Consider the following 26,476-nt stretch of genomic DNA (forward strand, 5'->3'; position numbering starts at 1 on the left):
AACAGAAAAGCATTAACATTGGAAAACGATCTTATCTAGAAAAGAAGCAATGAGTAAGTCCTCAATAAGTTTATTGTTTAAATTTGAGTTTACAAAGGGTCCATGAACAAAGGTGTTGTCAGGAAAATTAATGCACAAACATCAGAGGTTTATGTCCAAAAAGAAGACAGGAGTCCTGTAACTTTATTTCAATAAAGGAAGAGATCATTCCTCATGGGATCTCTCAAAATTGTTAGGGGATGCAGCCTCCTTTTAATCCTAATTTTCTGGCCAAATTTCCCTCTCTCTTTCTTCATAGGCTGAGGCACTTGGGAGGTACAGGCTTCCCAAAATGTGTAATATCCCCTTCTAATGTATACCCCCTTCGTTTTTCGTTTTCCTTGTGTCTGTTCTTTTTCTCTAAATCCAGACATGTAGGACAGTCTTGAGTGAGTAAGAGTCTGTGTCAATTAGTGGAATTCCTATGGAATTCATGGTGCCCCCCACTACTTCCTTCACCTCTCCATATCTGGCCCACAGTTTGTTTGGAGACACCTCCTTCTCATTCCTTTCAGTGTAAAGAAAAAAATGGTTCAACACAAGCTCAAGATGCAGAATGAAAGTTGACAGAGTCACACCAAAATATACTTTTCCTTCCATCAAAACAGATTATGAGAATGTTTTCCTGTACCAACTGAAAAGGGTGGGCACTTGGCACATCACAGGATTGCAAATACAAGTTTTGAAAATGGACAATTTTAGGATCCTATGAGTGAATAAGTGACTGAATTTCACAGCTGCAGCCTTTTACATGAAATAAAATGATGCAGTAATCAATTAAACTATCAAAATGAATCAATTAATAATTCATAATGGTTTTACAAACCTTCCAGGTGTGCAAAGCTCTACAGTCTGCTGGAATGAATGTGAAATAGGACCAGGAGCATAATGCTACCTCTGGCACTGACTCACAATACCCCTGAGGAAGTCATTCTGACCGTCTGCATGTAATAATGGTGTCATATAGCTCATTTGGGTGTGAGCAGGCTCATTAGCTAATACTCGATATTGCTGTAAAGTGCAAAATGTTTTGTGAGTGCTTGGTATTGTTATTTAAAAAGAAATAAACAGGAAACGTCAGTCAGGCAATGTCATCACTGAGACATTATATCCCTCAATGAGTGGCAGCGACAAAGTGACAATAAGAGTGACCGAGGCTCGAATAACAGCATTCTTTATGGTTAGAATGCGTGCAAAACCGGGGTTTTTCACAGCTCTTACACAACGTAGGGCTTTAGCCACTGCATCTCCTCATGGCTCATTCCTCCTTTAGGCACATGAAGCATCTCTTATGAAACACTGAGGTCAACAGACAAGAGAGATCCCCTTGACGATAATCAAGCTGATCGCCGATCTCCGGGTTACTTTTCCTCCGAGCCGCATGCTTGTATGAGCTGGAGTGTGAGGGAACACCCCGGCAATTCTCACGGAAATCTGTGGCGTGCAGCTTAGCACCACCTCGGCTCCTCTCATTTCGGCTCGGCTGCCCTACAGCGCGCCCCTGAAGGCGTAACCAGGCACGTTCAGCCCATCATAATTTAACCCCGACTTTCAGCATCCCTCTCTGGGGATCCTCCCTGCTGACGGAGCTACGGATCTAACTGGAGCCAGCTGGGATTCCCCGGGCAGGGCAGCCTCTGCGGGCAGGGCCTGGAGCCGCTCCCAGCATCTGCCCCTGCGGCGACCCAGGATCCTTCTCAGGGCGGGCTGGAATGTGCTCCTTCACAGCGCTGCTTCGTGCCGAGCCTTCGGGGCATTAGGTGGCAGCCTGAGAGCGGCGCAAACGCAGGAAACTGGCTGCGAGGGGCTGGGAGGGCCTGGAAATGAAAGACGCACTGGGAAATGCCGTTCTTAGAGGCCCCAAGCAGCAGGCCCCAGAAAGGAGAGGCAGAGGGCCCGAAAAAGCCAGCCTGACTCGGCCCCTAGGCGCGGCTGCTCGCACTGCACCGAACGCCGCTCCCCCCGCGCTCCCGCACAAACCCCGCCTCGCCTCACAGCCACGCGGCCTTCCCGCACTCAGGATGGCCCCGCAATGGCTTCACTCCCAGTTCAGTACCCAACTCCAGCATGGTGACACGCGCCTCACCAGCTCGCCTTGCCCTTTCTCAAAATGGCAGCTGCAGCCTTCAGCCGGGCGGGGCTGCCCATAAAGGCTGGCAAGGCTTCCCGCCCTTCTTTCCCTTGAGCAGGACGGCGGCGCTGGGCGGTGCCGGGCGCTGCCGCCCCGCCCCGGGGCAGGCGGGCGGCGCGGTCACGTGCGCGCGTTGCCGGGCAGTGCGGAGGCACCGGGGGCCGGGGCGGCCGCGGGAGCGGAGCTGGGCCGGGATGGGCTGCGCGGCGCTACTCTGGGGCGCGATCCTGCTTGCCTGCAGCTGCGGCCCGGGGCCCCCCAGGGTCGGTGCCGCTCCGCTCTTGGCGGCCACCTACGTGCTGGACGATGCCAACGGGCTGGGCAGGGAGTTCGACGGAATCGGGGCTGTCAGCGGCGGCGGGGTGAGCTGCTCCGCTGGGGATGCGGTGCTGGTACCCTCCTCAGCGCGGCAAGGGACACCTGGGCTGGGTATCCCGGCAGTGGGAGCGTGTGGTGGCTTGGGCCGGGCGTGTCGCGGAGGGGAGCCCTGAGGACTGGCGGGATGTGGGGAGAGCCCCACGACTTGAGCGGGGCTCGGCGGGGGAGGTCTGGGGGCGCTGAGGGGAGCGGTGCGGGCGGTGGTCCCGCTGAGGGGAGATGGAGCCGGGCTCCACTTCGCGCTACCTGCCGTAGCTTTTCGGGGTGCCCAGGGCCAGCCGTGTCCTGGGTGCTGGTGAAGGAGAGCTAAGCCGGGCTGGCTTTTTATGCAGAGGGTCTTAGTAGTCCCTACGTTTTAAAATAAGCCACAGCCGCTCGTCGTCTTTCGTGTGGTCCCGGCAGCAGAGCCGTGAGATTCCCGGAGCTTTTATCCCCTGTTCGACCTGCTTTCTTTGGCCTCCCACCTGTGTGCCCTGTGAGCTCCCCTTGCTTTGGCATATGGTGAGCCAAAGCAGGGAGAGCTGAGTAGAGCAGGAGAAATGGTGCTGGGAGGGAGCTGCCTTTTGCTTGTCATAAAGCCGTGTGATCCCTTTGTTTCTCTGCTCTTTGGACTCTGTTTTCAGTAAATTCCAGGTAACTGGAGTACAAGGCAGTTGCAACCTGTGAAACCAGAAAGGCACAGCTGAAGGTTTAGAAACAAGTTATGAAGGGCTTAGCTGAGTTCCTGATGCTATAATTATTTTTGTAGGTTTATGAGCTCTGTGAAAGGCATAGAATGAAAAGCTAGAATGTAGTTAAACATTTGAAAGTTGTGTGTCACATTTTCACGTTTTCTTTCCATTTTAGGCCACATCTAGACTCCTGGTGAACTACCCAGAACCTTACCGCTCCGAGATTTTAGATTACCTGTTCAAGGTAAAGCTGGTTTTACTCCTGCAATAACGTTTGATTTCATGCAGAATTTCTTACTGAGTAAAATGGGAACTTCTATAGTATATTCTATGCTGCTTGAAATTACACAAAATCCCGTGTTGTAAAGTATCTATTTTACAGCTGATTGTTACCAGAACCTTAAATTTTAGGTGGCGTTTTTGTTCAGGAGACTGTTTCTTCGTATTGTTGTGAAAATTCCTTTTGTGTTTTCACAATGTGTTTTGAAAATATGTTTTCAAAAATTTCAAATTTTTAACTATGTATTTGGTCATCTGTGGGGGCTAAATCATAAGTTGTTTCTGTGGCTAAAATGGGGTGTTTGAAGTGATTGAAGCAAGTGGGTCTTAGAGACAGTTTGGATTTTTTTGGAGTACAGATAGATTAACATACCATAAAAATGACTCTGAAGGCTGCAGGTTTGTAAAAGCATATCTACTCTAAAGTAGTCTCAAGTACAACTGCAGTGACTCTAGAAAGTGTAGGAAGTTCCTTGGTTTGGAAGCTGTGTTAGTTAACAAGTGTAACCTGCAGAGTTACCCAACTTAATATATGGTAAGATTATTGCACTGGACATTAATAGCTTGTTTTGCTTTTGGCACTGTAAATTACTCTGCTGGAAGAGGATGTCATGTCACTTTCAAGTAATGCAATCCAGATGGCTGGAGGGGAATAATTTACCATGCAGTTTAAAGAATTAATTTTCAGGGATAGAGTAAGGTGTAATAGGTGCGTGGGGAACCAAAGCTGATGGTTTTTTTTGAGACTAAAGCTGTGTGTTACTAATATGAATGTTCTGATTAGGCATGTGGTAACAGAAAATCTAGAGATCATGATTTTCAAAGAACTTTTCTTTTACCAAAACCACTTAAACTGTCTTGTTTGGGAGGGGTGTACCTTGCCTTATTCTCCTTGTCTTTTAGTGTCAGTCAACGTTCATGAACAGGAGAACAAATGGGTTAGAAGTCAAAAAGAGAAATGGTAAATTGAAAATAGTTTCTTTGCTGTTAAAAGCAAACAAAAATCCCAGACTTGTAAGCAAAAAGGCATGTCATGTATGCAGCATTTTTTAAAAATCAAATTGCATTCTTATGTCTTAAGACATTGTTTTAGATACCAAAATTATAGTTGGGTCATTCCATGGAGGAGGCCAGCTTATTAGTGGTTGTTAAAATAATGATTAATTGTAACTTCTGGCTTGAGCAACTCTTAAGCCACTGATGGCTGGAAGAACATATTGGCAGTCGAATCACCTGTATGAGCTTGAATTTTATATTTGGCTCCAGCAGCCAGATGCCTGGGGAGGGGGATGGTGGACTAGGCAATTGTTTTCCAGTGTGGTGGGTTTTTTCTTCTCTTGCCCATCTGTCTGTAGTTTCCAGATTATTCCTGACCTCTATGTATGCTCTTTCACACAAGCAGTGTAACACTTTACAAAAATGAATGAAAAATACTGTCTTCAATAATTTGATTCAAAAAGAAAACAAGTTTGGCTTCTAATAACATTAAAATACTGCTGTGTTCCTCATGTATTCTGTGTTCTGCTTTAGCAGTGCTTTAGTATTTTCTTGAGCATAATCTATTTAAATTCTGCATAGTTGTGGAGAAGTGTTGTTAATGCTGCAAGAGTCAATAAAACTGTTTAAAGATCAGTGTACTATTTATCCTGGAAGATTTTCTTTTGAAAAGCAGAAATTTATATAATCTCTCATTACATTTATAATGGGTGTTTGAAAAGGTAAAAAAATTGCGTTTTCAGCATGCTCAAAATTGTGCACTGACTTATCTCATTCTTGTTGTTAACAGCAGGATTCTATCTGGTTTTCTGTCTCTTTTTTCCACAGCCAAATTTTGGTGCATCTTTACATATTCTCAAAGTAGAGATTGGAGGTGATGCGCAGTCAACAGGTATGGATTTTGCAGGAGCAGCATTTAACTTCTTGTTTCAGTGATGCTGTAAGTAATGTGTGCTGCACAGGGAGCTGAGGCACGGAGATAGCTGAACTGAGCTGCAATAATCCATGATGGCTTGTACAAGAGAGATTTGCACCTACATTCTGGAAGCAGTTCTCACTATCCTGTGTTTAATAGGTTCCATTCTAAAGCAAATGAGTTCTGGTTTTCCCCCCTATTGTAAGTTTCTGAGTTGCAGAGCATTTCTCACGCGCAAGTTTTGCAATACCAGATAGTTTATATCTTAAAAGCATGAAATGCAAAGGCATCTGATCAGAAACAGTTACATTTCTTTGGTTTAATTAGCTGCAGTGTTTCACTAGAGTGGCATTGGCTGGAATAGCCAATTCCAGTAGGCAGGAATTTTTTTCTTCCTAGGAAGAATTGCAAATGAAAATGTCTTGATGTAATTTTCCTAGCTTGTCTACCACATTTACATACAGGAGGAACTATTTAGTAAACGTTGTGACCAAAAGCTGAGAAACAGAGACTGCAGCTTGTATCTTTTTTTTGGTATTTTTCTGAAAGTAAATCTGACCACATCAGACACAGTTAATAAATAGCACAGTATTTGATTTTGTGTTGTTGTGGTGTTATTTATATATATATATATATATATATATATATATATATATATATATATGTATATTTGTATACTTGTGTATATATATATTTGTATACATACACATTTTTTCCTGTAATGTCTGTGTTTTGTATAGTTAGATACTCTTTTTCATTCTTGTGTTTACTTCACAAAAATTAACATGCTGAAAAGTACTATGCTGGGTTTAAGAGCTTGGCAATGAATTGCTGGGTGGAGGGAATGGAATCATCTTGAGGCATGCACAGACCTTCTCTTCAAACACTCTTACTGCTGGCTCAGGAGACTGTCACATGTCACATTGTGTAATGGTCCAGTTTTGAAAAGAAGAACAATAAGGTGCATATATATCAGTGCACTAGACTGCAGCTCTTCTTCTCGCCTGAGAGGTGGGATCAGGAGTTCATTTGAAATGTGATCTGAAACCTAAATTTGCAGTCTAATTGTTCTATGTCCTTGACAAACTTATCTTTTTTAGTAAGGTAAAAAAAATCAATCCTATTTTCTGTGATGAAATGTGCTGTTTCAGCAGGCTTCATTTAAAACAAAGTTTCATTAGGAAAGGTCTCCGCATACAATTTAAAATCTGTTGCATAATTGTTGCAGTCATGTATACAAGTTGTTACTTGACTTTTGTGTGTAGTGATTTCCCATGCAACACTGATTCTTTTGGACCTTTCTAGTTTGTTTACCTTTGCCTGAGGAAATTCAGCATCTAGCATTAAATTCCAAAACCTTTTCCTACAGTCACAGAACACCATGAAAGTTAGAAACTAGATATTTTGCTGTAAAAATAAAAAACCCCACAACGTCTTTCCTGTAATTGAAAAAGATCATGGTAGTTCCTTTCTTTTCCCTCCCTGGCCTTGTGCAGAAGAAACAAACTATAACCTTCTTTTGTTTGTTTTTTGGTTTAGAGATAATTTGCTTGCATAATGATTTTTTTTCCTCTTAATCTTAATGCTGTAACATTCCTAGTGGTTGTTAGTATCAAGATATGAGACAATAGCAAATATAGATTTAGTGTTATCATAGCTAGGGATAGAAAATGCTTAATAGTTAACCACATCTGATGTTAAGAGCAGGCAAAACCCCTTCAAAATAAAAATATTAAAATTATGCTAAGTTAACATGCTAAGAACAAAGGGTAGAAAATCTTGCATTTACCTCCCACTATTCCTTTGGCTGTGAAATGCGTACCAGGGAACTTGTGAACCATGCAGGAGATACGTGCCTGCATGCTATGTCAGTGAGCAATGCAGCAAACTTTATGATGTGTAACAGCTCATGACACAGGAGATAATTGTGAGCTGCCTGTCCCTTTCCTTCCTAGATGGCACTGAACCCTCCCATATGCACTATGAGAATGATGAGAACTACTTCCGGGGCTATGAATGGTGGCTGATGAAGGAAGCCAAAAAGAGGAACCCCAAAATTAAACTGATTGGTAAATTGCTTTGAGCTTTTACATTTAAATGCCTTTTTATTCCCCTGACTAAATTACCTATCTGACCCTTAGTTAACAGTTTAATGGAGAGATGTTTTGATGTTGCAGTAAACAAAGTAGAATCTCTAATATTTGTTAAGCTTGTGTTAGTTGTGTTCTACCTTTTTACAACGGCTCAACATCCTGACAAGAAGCATAAGATAACAAATCTCATAATTTGCTTTTATTAAGTAACTAATGCTTTTAGTGTATTGCAGCAATGAGCATGATTGATTTATCATGAGAGATGAATTTCTGAATAATCGAGTAAAAAAAATGGGGAGGGATAAAGTTACTGCAAGCATAAATATGTAAATCTTACACACACTGCATTTGATTAAATGTTCTTATTACAAACCAATCACACACCTCTTCTTCACTGTTGTGATTCTGGTCTTCTGATATGTCCTACATATGTAGTTGAGTTGTAAGAGGAGTTTCCTCTCTTCCTGTTTTGATTGTGAGTTATGTGTGTGTTGTGACAATACAAATGTGGAACCCTAGGCTGTATTTTTGTATTTTGGAAACACAAATGTATTTCACATGAAACAAGGTAAGAAGTCTATTGGTTAAAAGGTGTCTTAATTTCCTCAACTTCCAGGGGGCTTTATCATATCTAGCCATGAAGCAAAGCTTGGTGCGGGATTTGCCAGTCATGTTCTGTTAGGCCAACTATTTATGACTAATTGTAATTATTAATAATATCCTTCTTCCCTCACATCAAGCTCTCAATAAAGGAAGGAGGGTTTACTTTTAAATTAGCTTATGGTATCTTCTACAAGTTGGCTGGATGCTTAGCAGCATCTGGTTAGATTAATTTGTTTTTCTTATTTACCACAAGATCCAGTGAACAGCTGAGACTTGGAAATGATTTTTCATTATCCTAATCTTCCTTCTTCTGTTATGATCAGATCTTCATATCTTCTTAAGTTCATATTCATGAGATAAACAATTTTTCATGTTCTGTATTGACCTTTACTTTAGCTTTGTAAATATTTATCCTAAAATCTTTGGATTTTTAAACTACTTAGAGCTAGTACCATAAAACTGACAAATTATATGTAGTCAGTTGTTCTCTAGTAATGAATGCTTCCTAGCTCATTAAAAAAAGCAGCTATTAATTGTTTGATCATAGTTTGTATTAGACCATGCTCTGCAGTTGGAAAAGTTACATTTCATTGACTTCACTGGAACCAAGCCAGTTTCAAGTGCATATTTGTTCCTTCATTTCAGGCAGAGCAAATTACAACTTGCTCTTTAAGCTTATTGAGTAATGTAAGCCAACCACTTACCTTATTGGTTTGTTTTTCTTCTCTCTTTCCAGGACTACCTTGGGCATTTCCAGGATGGATAGGGAAGGGTGAAAATTGGCCCTATGACTATCCAGATATCACTGCTTACTATATTGTTTCTTGGATATTAGGAGCAAAACAGTATCATGATTTGGACATTGATTATATTGGGGTCAGTAAAGCAAAATTTCTTGTGTATTTTATGTATATTTTATCTATCTTCACTCCTGAAATCTTGGTCTTGGCTCTCATTGTTGATGATTGGAGGAGGAGGAGGATGGCAAGAGAAATATTTTTGTAATTGCAGTTTCATCTTGTGCTGTTAGCAGGGGAAAGGCAGTAGTGTTAGTTTACAGTCCTCCTGAAACGATGGTTGTTAAAGCAGAAAAAATGTCAAGTGGTTCCTACCTTCCCAGTTCTAAAACAGTTACCAAATAACTTGAGAGTTCTTTTTCCTTTTCTGCCTTTTGTTCTGCTTGCCTTTCAGCAGTTACCACATAACAAAAGCATCAGTTAACACAGTTTGAAAGTCAGCTAACATGACTTAGCATAGGGTATGGTTGTTATTTTGCAGAGGAGCAGTCCTCTACAACATTTTGCATTTTTACCTGAGTCATTTATAGTAGATAAAAGTTCATGTTTTACAGTACAACTATTGTGGTGTCCTATACTGCAGTATAGGGAAGTAGTGAATGAATGTCTGAGAAAAAATGTCATAAATTGGAGATGAGAGAGAAGCAGACAATCTGAAAAAGCTCTTCAAGTTCACTATTTGAGCAAGAAAGTGTGTCTAGGATTCCTCTAAAATCAGTCCTATACTTACTGAACACTCTTTTTGGAGTCCTAATTGTTTTGATATGAGAAGTTTAAGTGCAGAAAAGCTGAAAATCACTTCAGCAGTCCAGACAAAGCTTCTAAAACTGTGGTTCCCATCCCTTAGAAGCCAGATGTTTCTGCTGCAATGTGGGAAGGTCGGGATCTCTCCTGTATCTCCTGGGGAATGCATCCCCCTTGGTGTTGCTGGCTTATTTCAGTTGGGTCAGTCTTGCACTGTGGGTAACATAGTGATACTTCAGCACTTCAGTTGGGGGAGAGATAGAACAATTGCTGTTACATTTTTCTCTGCCCTGTGTTCTTGGAGTAGAAAGTGAGTTCTGCTTACTTCATGTAGTTGAGTAATATTGACTTCAGTGTTGTTACTTTACAGTAATTAGCTTTCTAAATTCTGTCCTTCTAAGAAAAGGTAATTTCTGCTTATCCAGGCAATGTGATGATATTACATGTTGTCTCATTTCTTTGTGAGTATAATCTGAAATGCAGGGAAACACTGAGAGGTCTGTGAAGGCTCAGAAACTGTCAAAACAATTTCAATGCTATTATGGTTGTACGTGGTTAGTCTTTTCCACTCTTTTTGCTGTAAGTACATGTTCTGTATCACTATTTGCTTTATGATGAGATGAGCCTTGCACTAAGTAATGTTTTGATTGACTCATTCCTGAAGTTTCATGTTAGCATTTAGAGGAAGATGTAGAAATATCAAAATAAATTGTGTTTACTCCTAAGCTAAACCTTTATTGGAGTCACAGTGTTCATGTTGCAGTTCAAAAAGAAAGAAAAATGGTTTCTGCCTATGTGTGTTATAGGCCAGGGGGTTTGGTAGAATGGAAGATCAGTGCTCCTGCTTTTGAATTTTCAGCTGTGTTTAGCTTAAACTCTTTCCATAAAAGATGGAAAATTTAGAAATTAGCTCATTTTGTGTCTGTTTACTTAAAATATGCTTTTGTGTTGAAGCTTGGATGTAGTCCTGTGTAAATTAGAAAGAACAGTAAGCTTCACAGATTTTGTTCAATATGTTAGTTATTCTGGTTCTCCTATGCCCATGTATTGCAACAGGGGCCCATTCATTAGGCCACACCTTGAAGCCACAACGTGTTTCTCAATGATTCCTAGCAAACTGTAGAGCCATTGGTAATGTAACACTGCTGCCATTGTGGAGCTCAAGCAGTTCTAGCATTCTTGTCAGCGAGAAGGCAATCGGCAGACCTTAGAGAAAGATAAACAAGTGCCCACTAGGAACTTTCATACTGAATTTTCCCCAGAAAAGCTGATAACAAAATCAGCCAGCACTTCCCTCTGGCACACGGAAACCATGGAGCTGATTAATGGATTCTATAATCTTACCTATATATAAATGAAATCTTTTAATTCTCCATTGACGTATCCTGATTTTTCTAAATGGATTTTACTTTCTCTTTATAGATATGGAATGAAAGGGCATTTAGTAGCAAATACATTAAGGTATGTATTCTTATTTCTGTAAAGTGCTTGTCGTACTGTACACAAACAATTAGCTTTCTGAATTTGTGTAGGAAAGGGACCATAATTCTATGTCACTTAATGAACTGTGTTTCTTGTAGTTGCATGCATGGAAAGATTACATGTTCAGATATCTAGATTGTTTATTTTGTCTGTCTGAAACTGTTACTTTGAACTTTGGGCATGTCATTGTATGCTAAATCCTTCTAAATTTTTCTGGAAGCTTCAGTTGATGCTACTATCATACAAAATTAAATAATCTTTATACCAGCTTGGATATAGCTAGAAGTCCAAGATCTAGAATTGCCTAAAATTCTCTAGCTAAGTTCTGTGATAACAGTACCCTTAAATATTACTATTAAATCACAGTAAAGTCTTTGTGTTTTTAACTTTGCAAAATTCAGTACCTTTTGTTCTAGAAAGCTGGAAGAACATGGTGTTTCACATAACCAACCTTAAGATAGCTGTAAGATTTCTCACTACTGAACGTTCCTGCAGTGCCCCCTGCCCTGCTTTGAAAACTCTCTTCTGTTTGTTATATTGTCTTGTGGTGAGATCTTAAGCACAAGCTCCTGCTTTGTTCCTTTCCTTGTTCTTGCTTGAGGCTAAGACACAATGACACTACCTCTTCTAAAAAGCAAACAAGACTCAGAGAATCATAGAATGGCTTGAGTTGCAAGGGACCTTAAAGATCATCCAGTTCCAATCCTCCTACCATGGTCGGAGACACCTTCCACTAGACCACGTTGCTCAAAACCTCATCCAGCCTGGCCTTGAACACTTCCAGGGAAGGGGCCATCCATTCCCCTTTGTCCTGTCACTACATGCTTTTGTAAAAAATCTCTCTCCATATTTTCTTGTGGGCTCTCAAGGTACTGGAAGGCAACAATTAGGTCACCCCAAAACCTTCTCTTCAAGCTGAACAATCTCAAATCTGTGTCATGTCGCCTTGGGGCTTTCTTGTCTGCTTGTCTTGGCTTGCTCATGTGGCAGGAAAGAATATGGAGAACAAACTGTTGAGTCTAGGGCCACCATCCTTCTTTATAGCTTTTTGAACACTGTTGAATTGGGACTGAGCATTTGGCTTCTAGAGCTGAATATTTTGTTTAAAATTTGACCATAAAATCACCCAAGTATTTACTGAAAGGTTTTGGCCTTCCTTCCAGTGTTAACTGATAAGAGGTTTTTTATTGAACACCTGTTCTACCATTCATTCTCTTACAGTGTCACTTGGCAGCACTTCTCTCCTCTGCACTGTAGTTCTGTTTGCCATTTCGCAAGAGGGCAATATACTGAAATGTACTGCTCCACACCAAACATTTTCTGTAATTCCTGTTAAATACATCACAGATAAGCTCTTCGCTATCTGGCTAAGTTTTTACTTGTAAAATGTTATTCTAGATACTTCATCCTCTAAGGCACTAGTTATGTTTCTTAATAAGCAGAAAAAAAAAAGAAGAAAGAAATGGAGACTCTAATGCTGCTAAATTCTTGTTCAAGAAAATCCTGTTCTTTCAGTTATATGAATACTCTGTGTGAGGGAACTCTTCTGCAAATGTAGAGTGTGTTTTGGGTGCATGCAGTTCTGTGCCCGTGGTACTTCTCTTTCAGCATGGAAATTCTGAAATAATTAATTTTGTTCTTCTGAGCTGTCTCTGTTGTTAGGCAATTTTTTCTGAGTGTCTGGGTAGCTAGAATGCTTTAAATTTCAAGGACCTTCTAGTATTATGAATTTTTCTTTTGAAAACTTTGTGTTTCAAAAGTTTCAAACAGCTGAACAGAACTTCATTGCTACTTTTCTTCTTAGTAAGTTTTATATACGTTTTAGATCTAGGCTTGGATTGTCATTTACACTTAGACTTTTATTTCTGTTCTTATTTGACTACATGAAAAAGAGAAATGTTCCCTATTCTTCTTCACATTGCCTGAGGGCTATTACAAGAAATAATTTGAGGGTTTATGCCCACTGATCTTTGAATCAAGTTGCAAAATCTTTTTTATGCATGCATGCACACAGTGCATCATTCTTTTATATCTAAAATTGAAAAAAAAAACATTTTAGACTGTGGACTGTTTTTTTTTTTTTTCAGATGCAGCTGTGTGTGCAAGCTGCTGAAAATATATTTTTTAATTTTTTTTTTTTTAATTTCTGGTTTGAGTTTTCAGATAGTACCAGCTCTCTATAAGTGTGGCTCATTCTTAACTATTAAGGCTGAGTATATTTTGTGTGGGTATATTTTAGCTAAGAATTTACACAGACAAATATGAGCTGTTTATCATCTTTAACAGTGAAATAGTAAAGAGAAGCTGTAAAGACAGAATAGGAATTCTTTTCTGCTGGCATGTTTGAATTCAAAGTTAGTTGCCCTCAGTTTTGTTGTAAATATGCAATTCTAGTTTTATTCATTGCTTTCCCTGAATGTTAGTGAAACATGAGAACCAAGTAGTGGGTAAACATAAATATTAAACACTTAAAACATCAAGGATTTTTGGTTCAGTAAAAGGGGCAGTAAAAAAAATGTTTAGGTGCTCTTCACTTGAACAGGACAGGTGTTTGGCACAGATTTGTGTTCTTGTAAAGAGCTGCATGGATAGGTCTTTTCTATTTTAAAACTTCAATCCCTGTTTTTTTTCAATGTACTTTTTTGGACATCAGGTTAACTTTTTCTTCTGACCACTTGAGGATGTATGTTCACTTCCACATTACAGCTAGCTGTCATTTTTAGATTAGTTTAATCTGACTGACTTGATAAATCTATTACTTTTGTGCAATGAGTTACATACATGCCAGGGAGTCAGTATAGTGTCCAAGTGGAATATATGTGTTGTCATCTTATTGCAAAAGTTCCGTACCTTCTCCGTGATTTCTCACGGGCATCTCCTCACAGCACTGCCAACAAACTCCATCTCTCTCCTCACCCAGCTAACCCACTCTTCTGTAGTGCTCGTCTTCTTGTTGGACACAGCTGTGGCAGGCCTGTTCCTAATCTTTGGTGATTAGTGCAGCTGCAACTCCTCAGGGGTGAGATAGTACAGAAGGCAATCTTTATTTTCTTACATCCCTCCACATATGTGTGCACTTGTGGTGTCAAAAGTTATCCGAGTGATGAGAAGCCCATTTTTGTGTAGTGACCATCTCAATTTCAGAGGTAACCCTTCAGTTTTAAAAATACTATTAACTTCGTCTTAGTTGCCACCATAACTCTTGTTTGAGAAGTGAGAACTTTTCTTATCCATCATGGTCTGTAAATAGAGGCTTCCACTGACTCCTTCTGAAGTTCTTGTTTTCAGTCTTAAATTTCATGTTGCCTCGTTGATGAAGGCTGTCCTTTAAGTGGTGTTATCTGTTACTAAGGTGCTCCGACATTATTTGGACAGACTGGGTCTGTGGAACGTTGGCATCATCGCTGCGGATGGAGATTGGAGCATCTCCAACGAGATGATAGTTGATCCCTATCTTAATGAGGCTATTGAGGTAGTCGGGTAAGTGTGGGAGAAGGGAGGCCTTTTAGACATCCCTTCCTAATCTCTAAGTCTTCCTCTCCATTTTCAAGAGTCATATATTCTTGTTTCATACTTCCTAGCTGTTTCCATTTTTTCCATCATTGTGTACAGTGGTGATGGATTAGTGTTGTCTTTCTTCTTTCAGTTTAGTACATGTATAAGCTGACCTTATCACTCTTCTATAATTTCTTTCAAGTGTCCATTTAGGAGCTGTGTTTTAGGTTTCTTAGCACTAGCAAATGACAGGAAACTTCTAACTAATCTGCATGTGCATGTTCCAAGTCAGAAAACCTTTGGATTGGATTCTTTGTCTGCAACTGGCTTTCATTTTGGATGAACTTGAGCTTTCAGAGTGGAACTTATCACCCTGGGACTTTCTGTGGCTACAGCTGAGATTTTTCTGGTCATATACTAGAGCTAGAAGTTTCTTTCTTGTTTAATTTCTGATAACAGATAATATTAGCAAAGCATGCATTGACAGTAACTTAGAAGTAAAAACAAGCACCCAAAGTTTGTAAACTAATACAGCCTATCTCAATTTTTTCTGGTGGTTTTTCAGCAACTGTCAACTCAACTGTTTACCTTCACTTTTGTTCCATAATGCACTTTTTTACTTGCTTCTGGCAATTTACTCTGCTGCTCTTGCTCTTTTTGTAAACTCTGGTTTCTCAAAATTATATGTAGTTTTTACAAAATTACACATTCCCAGTGATAATTATCTGTGCAGATACAAATTGCTCACTTGTATTACATTTGTTAACTTGTTTATCTCTGTTGTTAACATTACTGTGATAAGAGCATTCTTGTGATCGCCCATGTACCATTTATTCTCTGTATGTAAGGAAGTATGATATGCTCATCATAGTTTAAGTGAATGTATGGCTGAAGGGTTATAGCAAGTCAGTTAAGTGGGGATTTTATAAAGAAACTGCTTTTGTATGTGGTAAGTTTGTAAACATCATTCACCTGAAGGTGGCTGCCTGAGAAATCCTGATTATAGTGTCAGCATAGAGTAACTCCTTTGGTCTAAAATAAACTTAAAAAAACTTTCTTAGGTTAGGCAAGACTTGCAGCTCAAGAGGTGCATTAGGAAATGTTTTAGTAATGATTTCCATGACAATACAGCTTGAATGAATGCACTGACTGTGTACAGCTCTTGCTTCTTTAAGAGCTTGGCAGAATCAAGGACGGGAGTACTTGTTTTTGTTTGTGCCTTTAGAACCACAGACATGTTTTAGCTGTTCTTTAAAAGGGAAATTCTTTTTGTCAGAGTTTTTTCTTGAATGTCATACAGATTTTTCCCCAATTTCCCCACCACCAAATCCCCACTGATTACAAAAAATGAAGTGTTAAGTTTTCCTGTGCAGGAAACTTTGGTTTTGTTATCTATCAAGAAATTAAGGTTAGTACAAAACAAGAACACCATGTTTCTTAACCAATGCTGACTTTAGGGTACTAACTACCATAGAGAGTTCTTGCTGACCTAGTGAAAGATAATAGTATTAGGTGTCTGTCCTTCAAATGCTCAGGTTCAGAAAGTTCATTCACATCGTATATTTTACCTGTCAGCACTGTAACGTCTAAGTGGCTGATCTGCAAATAGAGAATCTTGCATGAAATGTGATATGCTTTCTCTTTATTTGTACTTTTGTGTCTGTAAGAAGAACAAAACATTTTAAATTTTTCTTTTTATCATGTATTTTGGAATTCAGAATGGTAGAAGAAGAAGGTGTCCTTTGAAGTCACTTTGTGCTTGACAGTCTTGTATGTTCTGTTTGGTGTAACTGTTGTCCAAGTTGCAAAACATGAATTGAAGCATAGTAGTTTTTTCAGCTGGTGCTGAAGAAGATGCTGCCTTTCCCAATATGAAGTTTTGACAATTTGAAAAACATTTTTTTTTCTTCTCTCTGTTCTTTGCTCTCCTTTTTTTTTCCCAAGCTGTTGAGGTACACATTGGATAAGCATGGTCTGGAGCAGGTGAGGATCATAGCCAGCGATAGACTGTGGGAGCCCATTTCCTTTGTCATGATGATTGACTCTGAGCTCCACGGAGTGGTCGATGTGATTGGGTAGGGGGTTCTCTCTCTTCTTCTTTCTTGGTGGTTTGTTTATATTTTGTCTTCATCTCATTTATAACTAACACAGACAAAGCTTTACCTCTCTGTACTCTTACCTGCAAGGAAAGGATTGATACTATAAAACTCTCTTACTAACCCAATCAAATCATGCAGTTCTTGTCCCAGTAACAGCCTCAACCTTTAATTGAATCAGGAGTCTTTTATCATGCTGAAGATTCCTGTTGGGCATGGTTACACTTTTGATGGATGGAAGGTTTTTTGGACAACACTGTTATTAGGATTTTGGTTACTCTTAACTGGTATGCAAAAAGTGCTTTAGCTTTACAACTTAGTACACAGCCTTGTAATTTCTACTAGTTTGTTATTGAAATTTTGTGATCCAGAAATGAATTTGGGCTGTGATTCTTTGTGTTACAATGGCTTGATTCTTAGCTCCCATTTTGTTTTGATGACAAATTTGTATTTGGAAAACATGGAACCAGTTGATTTTTAATACTAGTTTTGGGTTTTATCATAATAATATTTTACTAGTAGACTGAATTTGAGATTGATTGATGGCTGAATGGAAATGTGTGTATGAAATGTTCATTAACTTTTCTTTTTACAGTAGCTCTAAACTTTATTTACTAGGTCCCATAAACTTGCCTGACCCAATCACATGCTTCAAATGTGTCAGTTCCTTGCTTCAATTTGAGTCTTTTCCATTAATCTTTATATATCTGAACCATAGGAGGTGTAGAAATGAGGGTTTTTTTCTGCAAATACAAATAGGAAGTCAGTGTCATGTACCCTTGCAATTAACCCCTCCCCCCCTTCTGAACATGAAGAGTATCCTGGCAGTTTTTCATAGGTGGAGTCTTGGATCATGTCTGGATGAAGCTCAACAGTTTTTACACTGTCTAAGTAAGCTGTATTTTCTTAACTCTATAAGTGTAAGTTTTACATCCCTACTCTAATTCAGTCTTAGCAGGGAAATTAAATATCTCTTGTGTATTTCAACTTTTATCGGACAGGGATATTGACACTTAAGAAACACATTTTCAGGAGTGTAGAAAGACAAATTATTCCTTCTCTGCTTTATTTTTGCAAGCTGTGCACTTTATACCATTACAGAAATCTTATGCTTGCTACTAAGGCAATACTTAGGTTTCCAAGCCAAAGGGGAAATGCACACTAATCTGTACAGCAGAGCAGAATGTAGCTAAAATCCCCACTATCTGTTACATTACTGATAGTGAAGCTGCATATGAAGGACTGCAACACTGGGAAGTAGGTCACTGTCCACTAGAGGGAAAATAATGAAAAAAACCCCAACAGTCAGCCTAGAAAAACTGTTGGTTTTGTATTCCTGCCACAAATGAATCAATTTGTCAAGCTGCAATTAAGGAAATAGTTCCATTTTAGTGTATGTATAAAGTGTGTTTAATGAATGTGCTAAGTGAGGAAAATCACAGCCCTGTTTTCTGCAAGTGATTTGAAAGGTTTTATTTCAGTCAGCAAACCTTGCACCATGGGTCAGTGTTGTGATTGGGTATAATCAAAGTCTCCATTGGGAGAAAGGATGTCTCATACTAAGGAAGGCCTTGAAAAGAAAATTAGCTATCTTTATATGTTTCAACTATTATCAGTTTATACCTTGTAACTTCTCTAGTCCAACTAACATGTTTTTTTGAAACCTGAGTTTATTAAAAAAGATGTAAAAAATCAGTCAAGTTCATGTTTATTTCTAAGTGATTCATGCAGCTAAATTCTTAGCATAATGCCTAGTGCTGTATCTTACTGTTAATTTTACATTATTTATAGTTTAGTTTAAGGTAGTATGAGTTAGCATGTATTTTCTCTATTCAGCACATTATGGTAATGACCATCTTCAAGCTCCATTTCAGGACTGAGGTTTGCTTTAGCAAACTGTGAAAATTGCATGGCATCTGTAAATCTAAGTTTAACTAAATGCTATCATGTAGCAGAAGAAATAATCTACTAATGTAAATACAATAAGCTCTGGAATGTTACAGCTCTCCCTTGTTCAATATTCTTGTATTCTGCTTGTGGTATTCCAAAGAAATTCTATTTTTCATTTTCAGTTTGAAGAAAGTGAATCAGTGCTGCTATATGTACTTCCAAACTTTGATTTTCTCCTTGTACTAAGTGCTCTTTCTTTTCAAAATATTGTGTAGGGCTCACTATCCTGGGACAAAAACAGTGAAAAATGCCTTATTAACTGGGAAGAAACTGTGGTCATCAGAAGATTACAGTACTTTCAATAATGATGTTGGTGCAGGCTGCTGGGCTCGGATCCTGAACCAAAACTACGTGAATGGAAACATGACCGCGTAAGTGCTGGGCACTGTTGCTTGCTTTCACAACATGGGGTGTAAGAATTATTGAAAGTGCTGTTAAATAACACATCCATCTGCTCTGAGAGAAAACAGGTAAACTGAAAGTCACCTCAATGTGGTCTGAATTCAGATATTGTAATATAGGAAATCTGCTGTTCTGACCTCTTTCTGGAGTAGAAGTCCCACAAGTTTCAATGTATTCTTATTCCCCAGCACTTGATGGGGTTATGCAGTTTGTGCAGTGGGTTTGTGCAGTTCATTTCAGATGCCTTTGAGAATGATGATAATTATTAAAAAGAGAATGTTCTTAAGAAGAGGTGACATTAGAGGAAAATAACAATAAAACTAATTTATCATATTTTTCTTAAGGTCTTTATCAGATTGTTTGTCTTGGGTTAAACAGATAATTACAGATGTAATTATCTAGTTTTCCCATACAGCTTATTTTTCAGAATCCATTCTTAAACATGCATGATAAATTTACTGTTTTCTGCACATTTTCTTTCCAAACTGAATACTGTAAAAAAAAATGTTCTCTTTACTGGGAAATTCCACAACTCATTTTGAGAAAAGAATAGAAAATAAAGTTTGATGTTTCTGGTGCACCAACTGGTAGTCTGAAGGAAAAAGTGTGTTTAAAGAAAATGTCAACATGTGAGTAAAATTGTTGAAAGCTTTTAGATGCTTTGTAACTTTATTTTGGAAAAATAAAGAGAAATCTTGTAGCTTCAAGTGAAGTGCAGGAAAAATCACTAACACTTGTAATGGAAAATTTCTTAAGTCACCTGGTTTCTACAAATCTTCTGTCTTCTCTGCAAGCTGAAATTTTCAAACAGGTGAATATTTCCTGCACGAATTCATGATCATTCTGCTTGCTGCTTAATGCTCATATACTTTAATATCTTAATTTAGGCAATTTTTTTCCCATTGTTTTTATATTTTTCCAAGGCCTTTCAAATTATATATGCCCATTTCTTTCACAGCCAAACAGCAAGGCATATGTGTTGTATTTATAAATTATTGTAGAACAGTTCTAAGTCCAGATGTCCAACAGTGAAATTATCTTGGCTTGTATACTGAAAACAAAATCTTTCTGACAAAAGGCAGCTTATCTTTCTGTTAAGTTTGTTTCCTTTGAAGTTTAGTTTCCTACTTTTCTTTCTAAGTTTGAAATCAACAGAACAAGTTTGATGTGAGCAAGTTGAATTTACAATTCAACAGTTGTTTATTTTATGATCACGTTTTTGTAGACTTCCAGGAACTCTTCTGTGTGTATGTATAGTGTGATAAGTCTGTGGTAGTGACTTCAGAATGAGGCCTTTGTATGCACCTGTGTGCAACAGCAAAACAGATTGACAGCTTTTGCCTTTTGCTTAACTGCTCTGTTAAGCTGTATTTCCATCCTTAAGGCCCAGAGGTCTCTAAGTCTAAAGTCTTCGCAAAGTGTTTTCAATGAAGCCCAAATCAAAGGGCATGAAGTGATTATCCTTGTCAGGATGGAGCAAATACTCCTTGAGGTTGGCTGGTTAAAGTTGTTTTTTGTTTGTTACTTACATGGATAAAGATTTTTTTTTTTTGTGATACTTAATTGCTTCCCTAAAAAACTCCACCCAAAACAACTACCACCATGCACAGAAAGAACCAAGCAATGACAAAAAACCTCAATGAAACAACACTCAGCAAAAAGCTGTAGACTTTGCTAACAAAATTTTTCTCTTCAGAACAGGAAAAAACCTCAAACAAATGGTGTCTTTACCCTCAATACATGTTTCTTTTAAAGTAAAACTTTTAGTGGTGCTCTAGCTAGAGAATTTACCACCCGTTTTGGAAGAAGTTCTCAACACTGATTTGCTGATTTGCTTTATTTTCCTCTCCTGTGGGTTTTCTTTGTCAGAGAGATATTCCCTCCACCTCCCAAATTGTTTTCATTGTATGCTGGAGAAAATGGAGGAATGGATTTTTGTACTAAATTAATCTAATACTCCCCATATGAATGGAGAAAAACCTGTTTTTCTTCCAGAACAATTGCATGGAACCTGGTGGCCAGTTATTATGAGGAGCTGCCCTTTGGTCGATGCGCGTTAATGACAGCACAGGAGCCGTGGAGTGGCCACTATAAAGTTGAATCTCCTATCTGGATTACAGGTGAAAATCTTGCAGTTGTAAGTTGGTGATCTGACACCAAACATCACTGTATTTTCCGAGGCCTTTATTGATTTAGTGGTTTTATGTGGAGTATTTTTTGTACCAAATTGAGGTAGATTTGTGGAAAGTTTTGTGAATACATTAAGAAAGAAGAAAATAATCCCATTTCAATAGAAAGCAGAAAGATATAATTGTAAGGGAAATATTTATACTTGAACTTTAGCTGTATCAGAAAGTAATAAGCTACTGCCTTTCTAGCTGTTACTCTTGAAATATTTGGATCTGATGTGCCCGTAAAGGTTAATGTGCTTTCCTATTTCCTTTCCCTTTTTATTTTTAATCTTTGAGTATCAATCAATTCCATTTGGTACTTCTCAGTTTGCAAAAGTGGAACAAAGAACCTCTGTATTCTTTTCCTGCTTGAGGTTCTTGGCTTGTGTAAATCAGCATTTCCTTGAGCCTGGGAAAGGGAAGCATGTTCCTGTAGTGTCTGTGGACACACAAATTCACTGGCTGCTTTGTAGTCCTGTAATATTTTACTATCTGTGCTGCAGTTCTGTAGAGTAACTAGGCAGTGCCATGAAGGAAGAACAAGACAAAGGCTTTAATTTTTGTTCTTCTGCTAGTTATCTATATTTGTAAAAGCATTAAAGCAAAACTGGCCACAGTTTCCCATGAATAGAACTGAGCAGTTGTTCCTATGTCCACGTTGCTCAGGATTCTCATGATCTGGGTCATATTCTTCTTTGGTAGTTTCACTTACTTTCTGATAACCCTACTTATTTCAAAGTTGCCCATCTGTGCTTTCCCTGCCATTTATTTGTCAAAGAAGAAATATTTATTTTATTTAAAGAAAAAAAAAAGACTTGGGAAAATCTAAACTGTGATGAATATTCAAATTGAATGGACATGATTACTGTGTATTGTTTGTGCTTAATGTCTAAATAATTGCTATCACTTTAACTCTTTTGTCTGCCACAGCATTGATATTTTTGATTTTCCCATAGTATAAGTCTTTAATCTTTCCTCTTATATAAGTAAATTTTGTTTTGGAAGTTCTATTATTTTCTTCTCTGAATAAGGTTTCAATTTTGTCAGCATGTATGAGAGAGAAATTTAATAAAGCCTAAAAATGTTACCATTTCTATTAATTTCTATTAATTAATGATTGTATTCTAATTTTTGTCTCAGCACACACCACACAGTTTACTCAGCCAGGCTGGTCATACTTGCAAGTGGATGGACACTTAGAAGGAGGTGGCAGTTTTGTAGCTCTGACAGATGGCCTAGGGAACCTTACCATCATCATTGAAACTATGGTACGTGCATCAGCAATTCCAGTGGACTGGAAAAGTTACAGGAGGTGTTTTGGTATGAAGAACCTGTCTGGATTTACGTAGTTTGGTATCTGAGAATGTTCTTTGATACTTGTGGCTTTATTAGTGAGTTCACTAAAGGCTGTTTTTTCTATCTGAACTTAAAATACCTTGCTGAGACTTCCTGGAAGCCAATATATGTGCCATCTTTGTCTTTTTATTACACATTAACTTTAATTGAATGACACACTGGGAGGAAGTTATATCATGTGCTTTCTTAAAATCTGTATTCAGAATAAAATGATTAAATTACTGCAATTGCAGCTATTAAGATAACAGTGAAATAAATTATTGCTCCTTTAATTTCAATTCTATGCTGTAGGTTTTTCATGAATGTTGCTGTGTGTTGCATTCCGGTAATGTATGTCTCTTCTGTTACATTTGGTTTTTTTCTTCAGAGTCATAATCACTCCAAATGTATCAGACCTCCATTGCCTAATTTCAATGTGGCACCTCAGAGTGCAACTTTCTACCTCAGAGGGTCATTTGTAAGTACATCTTGAATACATTTGATCAGCCCTGTAAAATGAATTGCCATTCATAATCAAATACATGCAAGTCAGTATCACAGGTTGCAATATCATAACTGAAATTGTAAAATTGCTGCCTCTCAGTCTAATCATCTGTGTATTGAAGAAGAAATTTAATGGGACAGAAATGCAACTAAATTTTTCTTTAGTATATATTCCAAGGCTGGGTGCTCTGACATGCTGACATAGTTTGTTGGGCTGGCACAGCCATGGCCTTTCTAGTTATCAGTTAATTTTCAGGGGAATAGCTGAAGTTGATTTTATACTGTAGGTTTTGTTGTTGATTCTCAGAATATCTCTTCATCCTGTGAAGAGATATTCTGAGAATCTCCTAGTTGTTGATTTGTTTACTGTATTTTTAATTTCACTGAAGTATATTTCTCTCTGAAATGTGAGCAATACTTTCACAGTGTAAACTGGAGGGAATCATTGTTAGTTGATTCAGATGATTCCTTCTCAGAATTTGACAGTTAATTATTTGGCATTTAATTTTGATTTTTTGACAGCAATAATTTCCTTTAGGAGGAGATAATTTGGATGGTACTTTTGACTATAAAAGAAAAAGTAGCTTAGTGTCAGTGGTTCACTTAGGAAAAGTAGCTGAGTGTCAATTTGGATACACAGCTCCCTTTTAGGGAAGTATTAGATGGCTTATCCAAATCAAGCTCTAGGTTGCTTGCTTTGTTGTTGATGTTGGTAACTAAAAAGAAATTATAGAGGTGAGGTGTGATCAAAATCTGATACTAATATAGTTGATATGCAGAATTGAGTATTGCAGAAGGCTGGAGACATGTAAGCAAAGTACTTTGCTCAAAAATTAAAATCAAAGAACTAGCAACTAGACTGAAGGCCTCATAAAAGTGAAACTTGTGGGATATTATTTCAGTCTGGTTACTTTTCAAAGACAGCTTGTATCCAAGGTGTATTATTGGTGATAGAGAAGCTAAAGATTGTCTGTGTTTGCAGTGCTTCCTGTCTTTATAAGCAACATTAGGGCCTGTTAGGGTAATGCCTTATTGATGTATAATCTATAAAAATGTAAGGCATATGTATTGATTCGCTGAATAAAGTTGTGGCCTCTAATGTGATCAACAGCTTTAAAGTAACAAAAATTAGACACCCATAGAGGACTGGTATTTCTCAAGTTGAATATTCAAGGTTGTTTATTTTGCTGTTGTTGTGTTTTAAATTGTATGGTGTGTTCCATTGTAGTCTATGGTGCAAACCCTTCAAGTGTGGCATTCTAGACTTGATTTTGAATCTGGAAACTCCAGTCTTTTCCAGCAACTCCATCCTTTACGGGTAAGTTGATCAGTTTTAATTATCAGTCCCTCCGCAGTTTCAGGTGTGTCTTCCCTCTTTGGTGAAACTCCTCAACTTTCATGCTTAAGCTGCATATTTAGGGTGTGTTTTAAGGCTGTTTGACTGCAGTTTTACTGGCTGTGTACAAGTGTACCTGGAGGTAATAACAAGTTTGGAGAAAAGGAGTTTTAAAAATACCCCAGAGATATTTAAATGCTGAGGCAAGAAATGGGAATTTTGACTTAAATCAGGACTTCAGCGGATCTTGACTTCAGGAGCTTGGGTATTTTGTCAGTTAGTTGTTAACTTTTGCAACTTGAGCTTTCTTCAATTGCAGGTATGGAGGGGAAGATTTTCTTTAGATCTGGATGTGGATGAAGTCTACACTTTAACCACACTCAAGACAGGATGGAAATGTGGTTACCCAGAGCCGCCTCCTCCTCAGCCCTTCCCTTCCATTTACAGTGATGATTTCAATATACGTAAGCCAGAATTCTCTTATCCAAAAACTCCATTCACACATAGATACAATTGTAATGTAGGAAGGCAGTAAGTTATGTTATTTGAATCATCTACATGAGGTAGCCTGAAGATCTATTTTGTTTTTGTTCATTTATACCTGTTTTGCCAAAAACTTACACCTGTATGAGTGTACACCTTACTCTTGCAATGAGGTGTATTTAATTTAATGTCTTACCTGGTGTTCATGTGTTTGCAAAACCGGTGTCAGCTTAAAAACTTCCATCTGGGGGCTGCAAGTCAAAAATCTGGAGAAAATTTTAAGTGGTAAATTTCTGAAAACAAGTACACCGAAGAGTGTTTTAGAGTTGATGTGTATTTTATTTTCTGAACAGGTAATCCACCTTTCAGTGAAGCCCCAAACTTTGCAGATCAGACAGGTGTGTTTGAATACTTTGTAAATGCTTCTGACGCAGGAGATCATGTGTTCACACTCCGCCAGGTGGTGGTTCAGCGGCCCATCACTTGGGTTTCTGATGCAGACCAGACCATCAGTGTCATAGGAAATTTTAAGTGGTATGTAAATATTATTTTGTAGTGACATTTGGGGAAATGTTTTCCTCACCAGTGCTAGTAATGATCAATTAATTTGTCTCAAGCCTCATTTCTCTTGGACAGAGGGTTTTTGCCTTCCAATTTTCTGTAGACACGTAGGAATGATGATTCAGGCACTTCTAAAAGTCATTGAGCCCTGCCCAGGGCCAAAGGCCAGCTGTATAAATGACTCCTAAAGGATGGGGATTCAACCACATTTCATGATTGTTTAGCCTAATGCTATACTGCCTTAGAATTTTTGGTTTTTTTTTGCTTATGTCCTTCTGGGCATATTTGTTCAAGCTAATTTTTTACACTAATGGATATGAGTTGGCATACTAGAAACACCAATGTGTGCCCTGAATTTCTTTTTTCTTAAATTGGACCAAGAAAAGGATTAATTTTGAATTACAGTATTTTGAGTTATTTGTTAGAAGTTTGATCAGTCTCATAACTCTCAGACTATTTCATTTATAATTCAATTGTATTTGTTGCAGACTGCCATCTTCTGAGCAGTTCCTAGAATTATGTGGATTTGATGCCAATCCTGCTTCAACCACTTCTATTTCTGTTGAAAGTAACTGAGGTTTACTGCTTTGATTAAAGTATGGTTAAAATTGTAATTCTTTTTAGGAGCTAAAAAATTGCTAGGAGCTGCAATGATGGTAATTCAGAATCAAGCAGCATATTTTAGAATAATGTTTATTTAAAATTAATAAGCACTCGGGAAAGAGCCCGTTAACTAATTATGATTTTAATAATAGTAATAAACTTCATGCTAAAAACTTTCTCTTCTGCTAAGAGGCCTAGCCTAAATTCTTTTGATACATTTTTTAAAATAGCAGTTTTGTCAGGTTTTTTTTTCACTTTAATTAGATCAGTGATCTGGCAAATGCTTTTTCAGAACTTGCTTCACACTTCTAATTTCAGGCCTGGAGATATGATTGAATCACTTTGATCCAAAGCCTGGAAGAATACCACCCTCTTGTACTTGGAAGTTGTTCTTCAGCTATCTGATGTTTG

General features: G+C 38.3%; 1 protein-coding gene across 2 annotated transcripts in view; it reads left to right on the top strand.

Annotated features, from left to right (window-relative positions):
• Positions 1 to 2,091: 2,091 nt before the first annotated feature.
• The window catches only part of GALC (galactosylceramidase), a 30,073-nt gene continuing 5,688 nt past the window's right edge, over positions 2,092 to 26,476 (top strand). Inside the window, exons 1-14 of one of the 2 annotated variants that reach the window (XM_005483142.4) lie at positions 2,092 to 2,532; positions 3,395 to 3,463; positions 5,323 to 5,386; positions 7,366 to 7,479; positions 8,843 to 8,982; positions 11,070 to 11,108; positions 16,569 to 16,699; positions 18,886 to 19,041; positions 21,068 to 21,192; positions 22,384 to 22,511; positions 22,967 to 23,056; positions 24,311 to 24,400; positions 24,738 to 24,882; positions 25,255 to 25,435. In XM_005483142.4, the coding sequence (XP_005483199.3) occupies positions 2,107 to 2,532; positions 3,395 to 3,463; positions 5,323 to 5,386; positions 7,366 to 7,479; positions 8,843 to 8,982; positions 11,070 to 11,108; positions 16,569 to 16,699; positions 18,886 to 19,041; positions 21,068 to 21,192; positions 22,384 to 22,511; positions 22,967 to 23,056; positions 24,311 to 24,400; positions 24,738 to 24,882; positions 25,255 to 25,435 (1,898 nt within the window). In that variant the 5' untranslated portion in view covers positions 2,092 to 2,106. Of the gene's footprint in view, positions 2,533 to 3,394; positions 3,464 to 5,322; positions 5,387 to 7,365; positions 7,480 to 8,842; positions 8,983 to 11,069; positions 11,109 to 14,481; positions 14,610 to 16,568; positions 16,700 to 18,885; positions 19,042 to 21,067; positions 21,193 to 22,383; positions 22,512 to 22,966; positions 23,057 to 24,310; positions 24,401 to 24,737; positions 24,883 to 25,254; positions 25,436 to 26,476 lie in introns of both variants that reach the window. The other variant, XM_014264528.3, reaches the window with a different exon arrangement.

Source organism: Zonotrichia albicollis, chromosome 6 (assembly GCF_047830755.1).
Source record: "Zonotrichia albicollis isolate bZonAlb1 chromosome 6, bZonAlb1.hap1, whole genome shotgun sequence".
NCBI classification, from domain to species: Eukaryota; Metazoa; Chordata; class Aves; order Passeriformes; family Passerellidae; genus Zonotrichia; species Zonotrichia albicollis.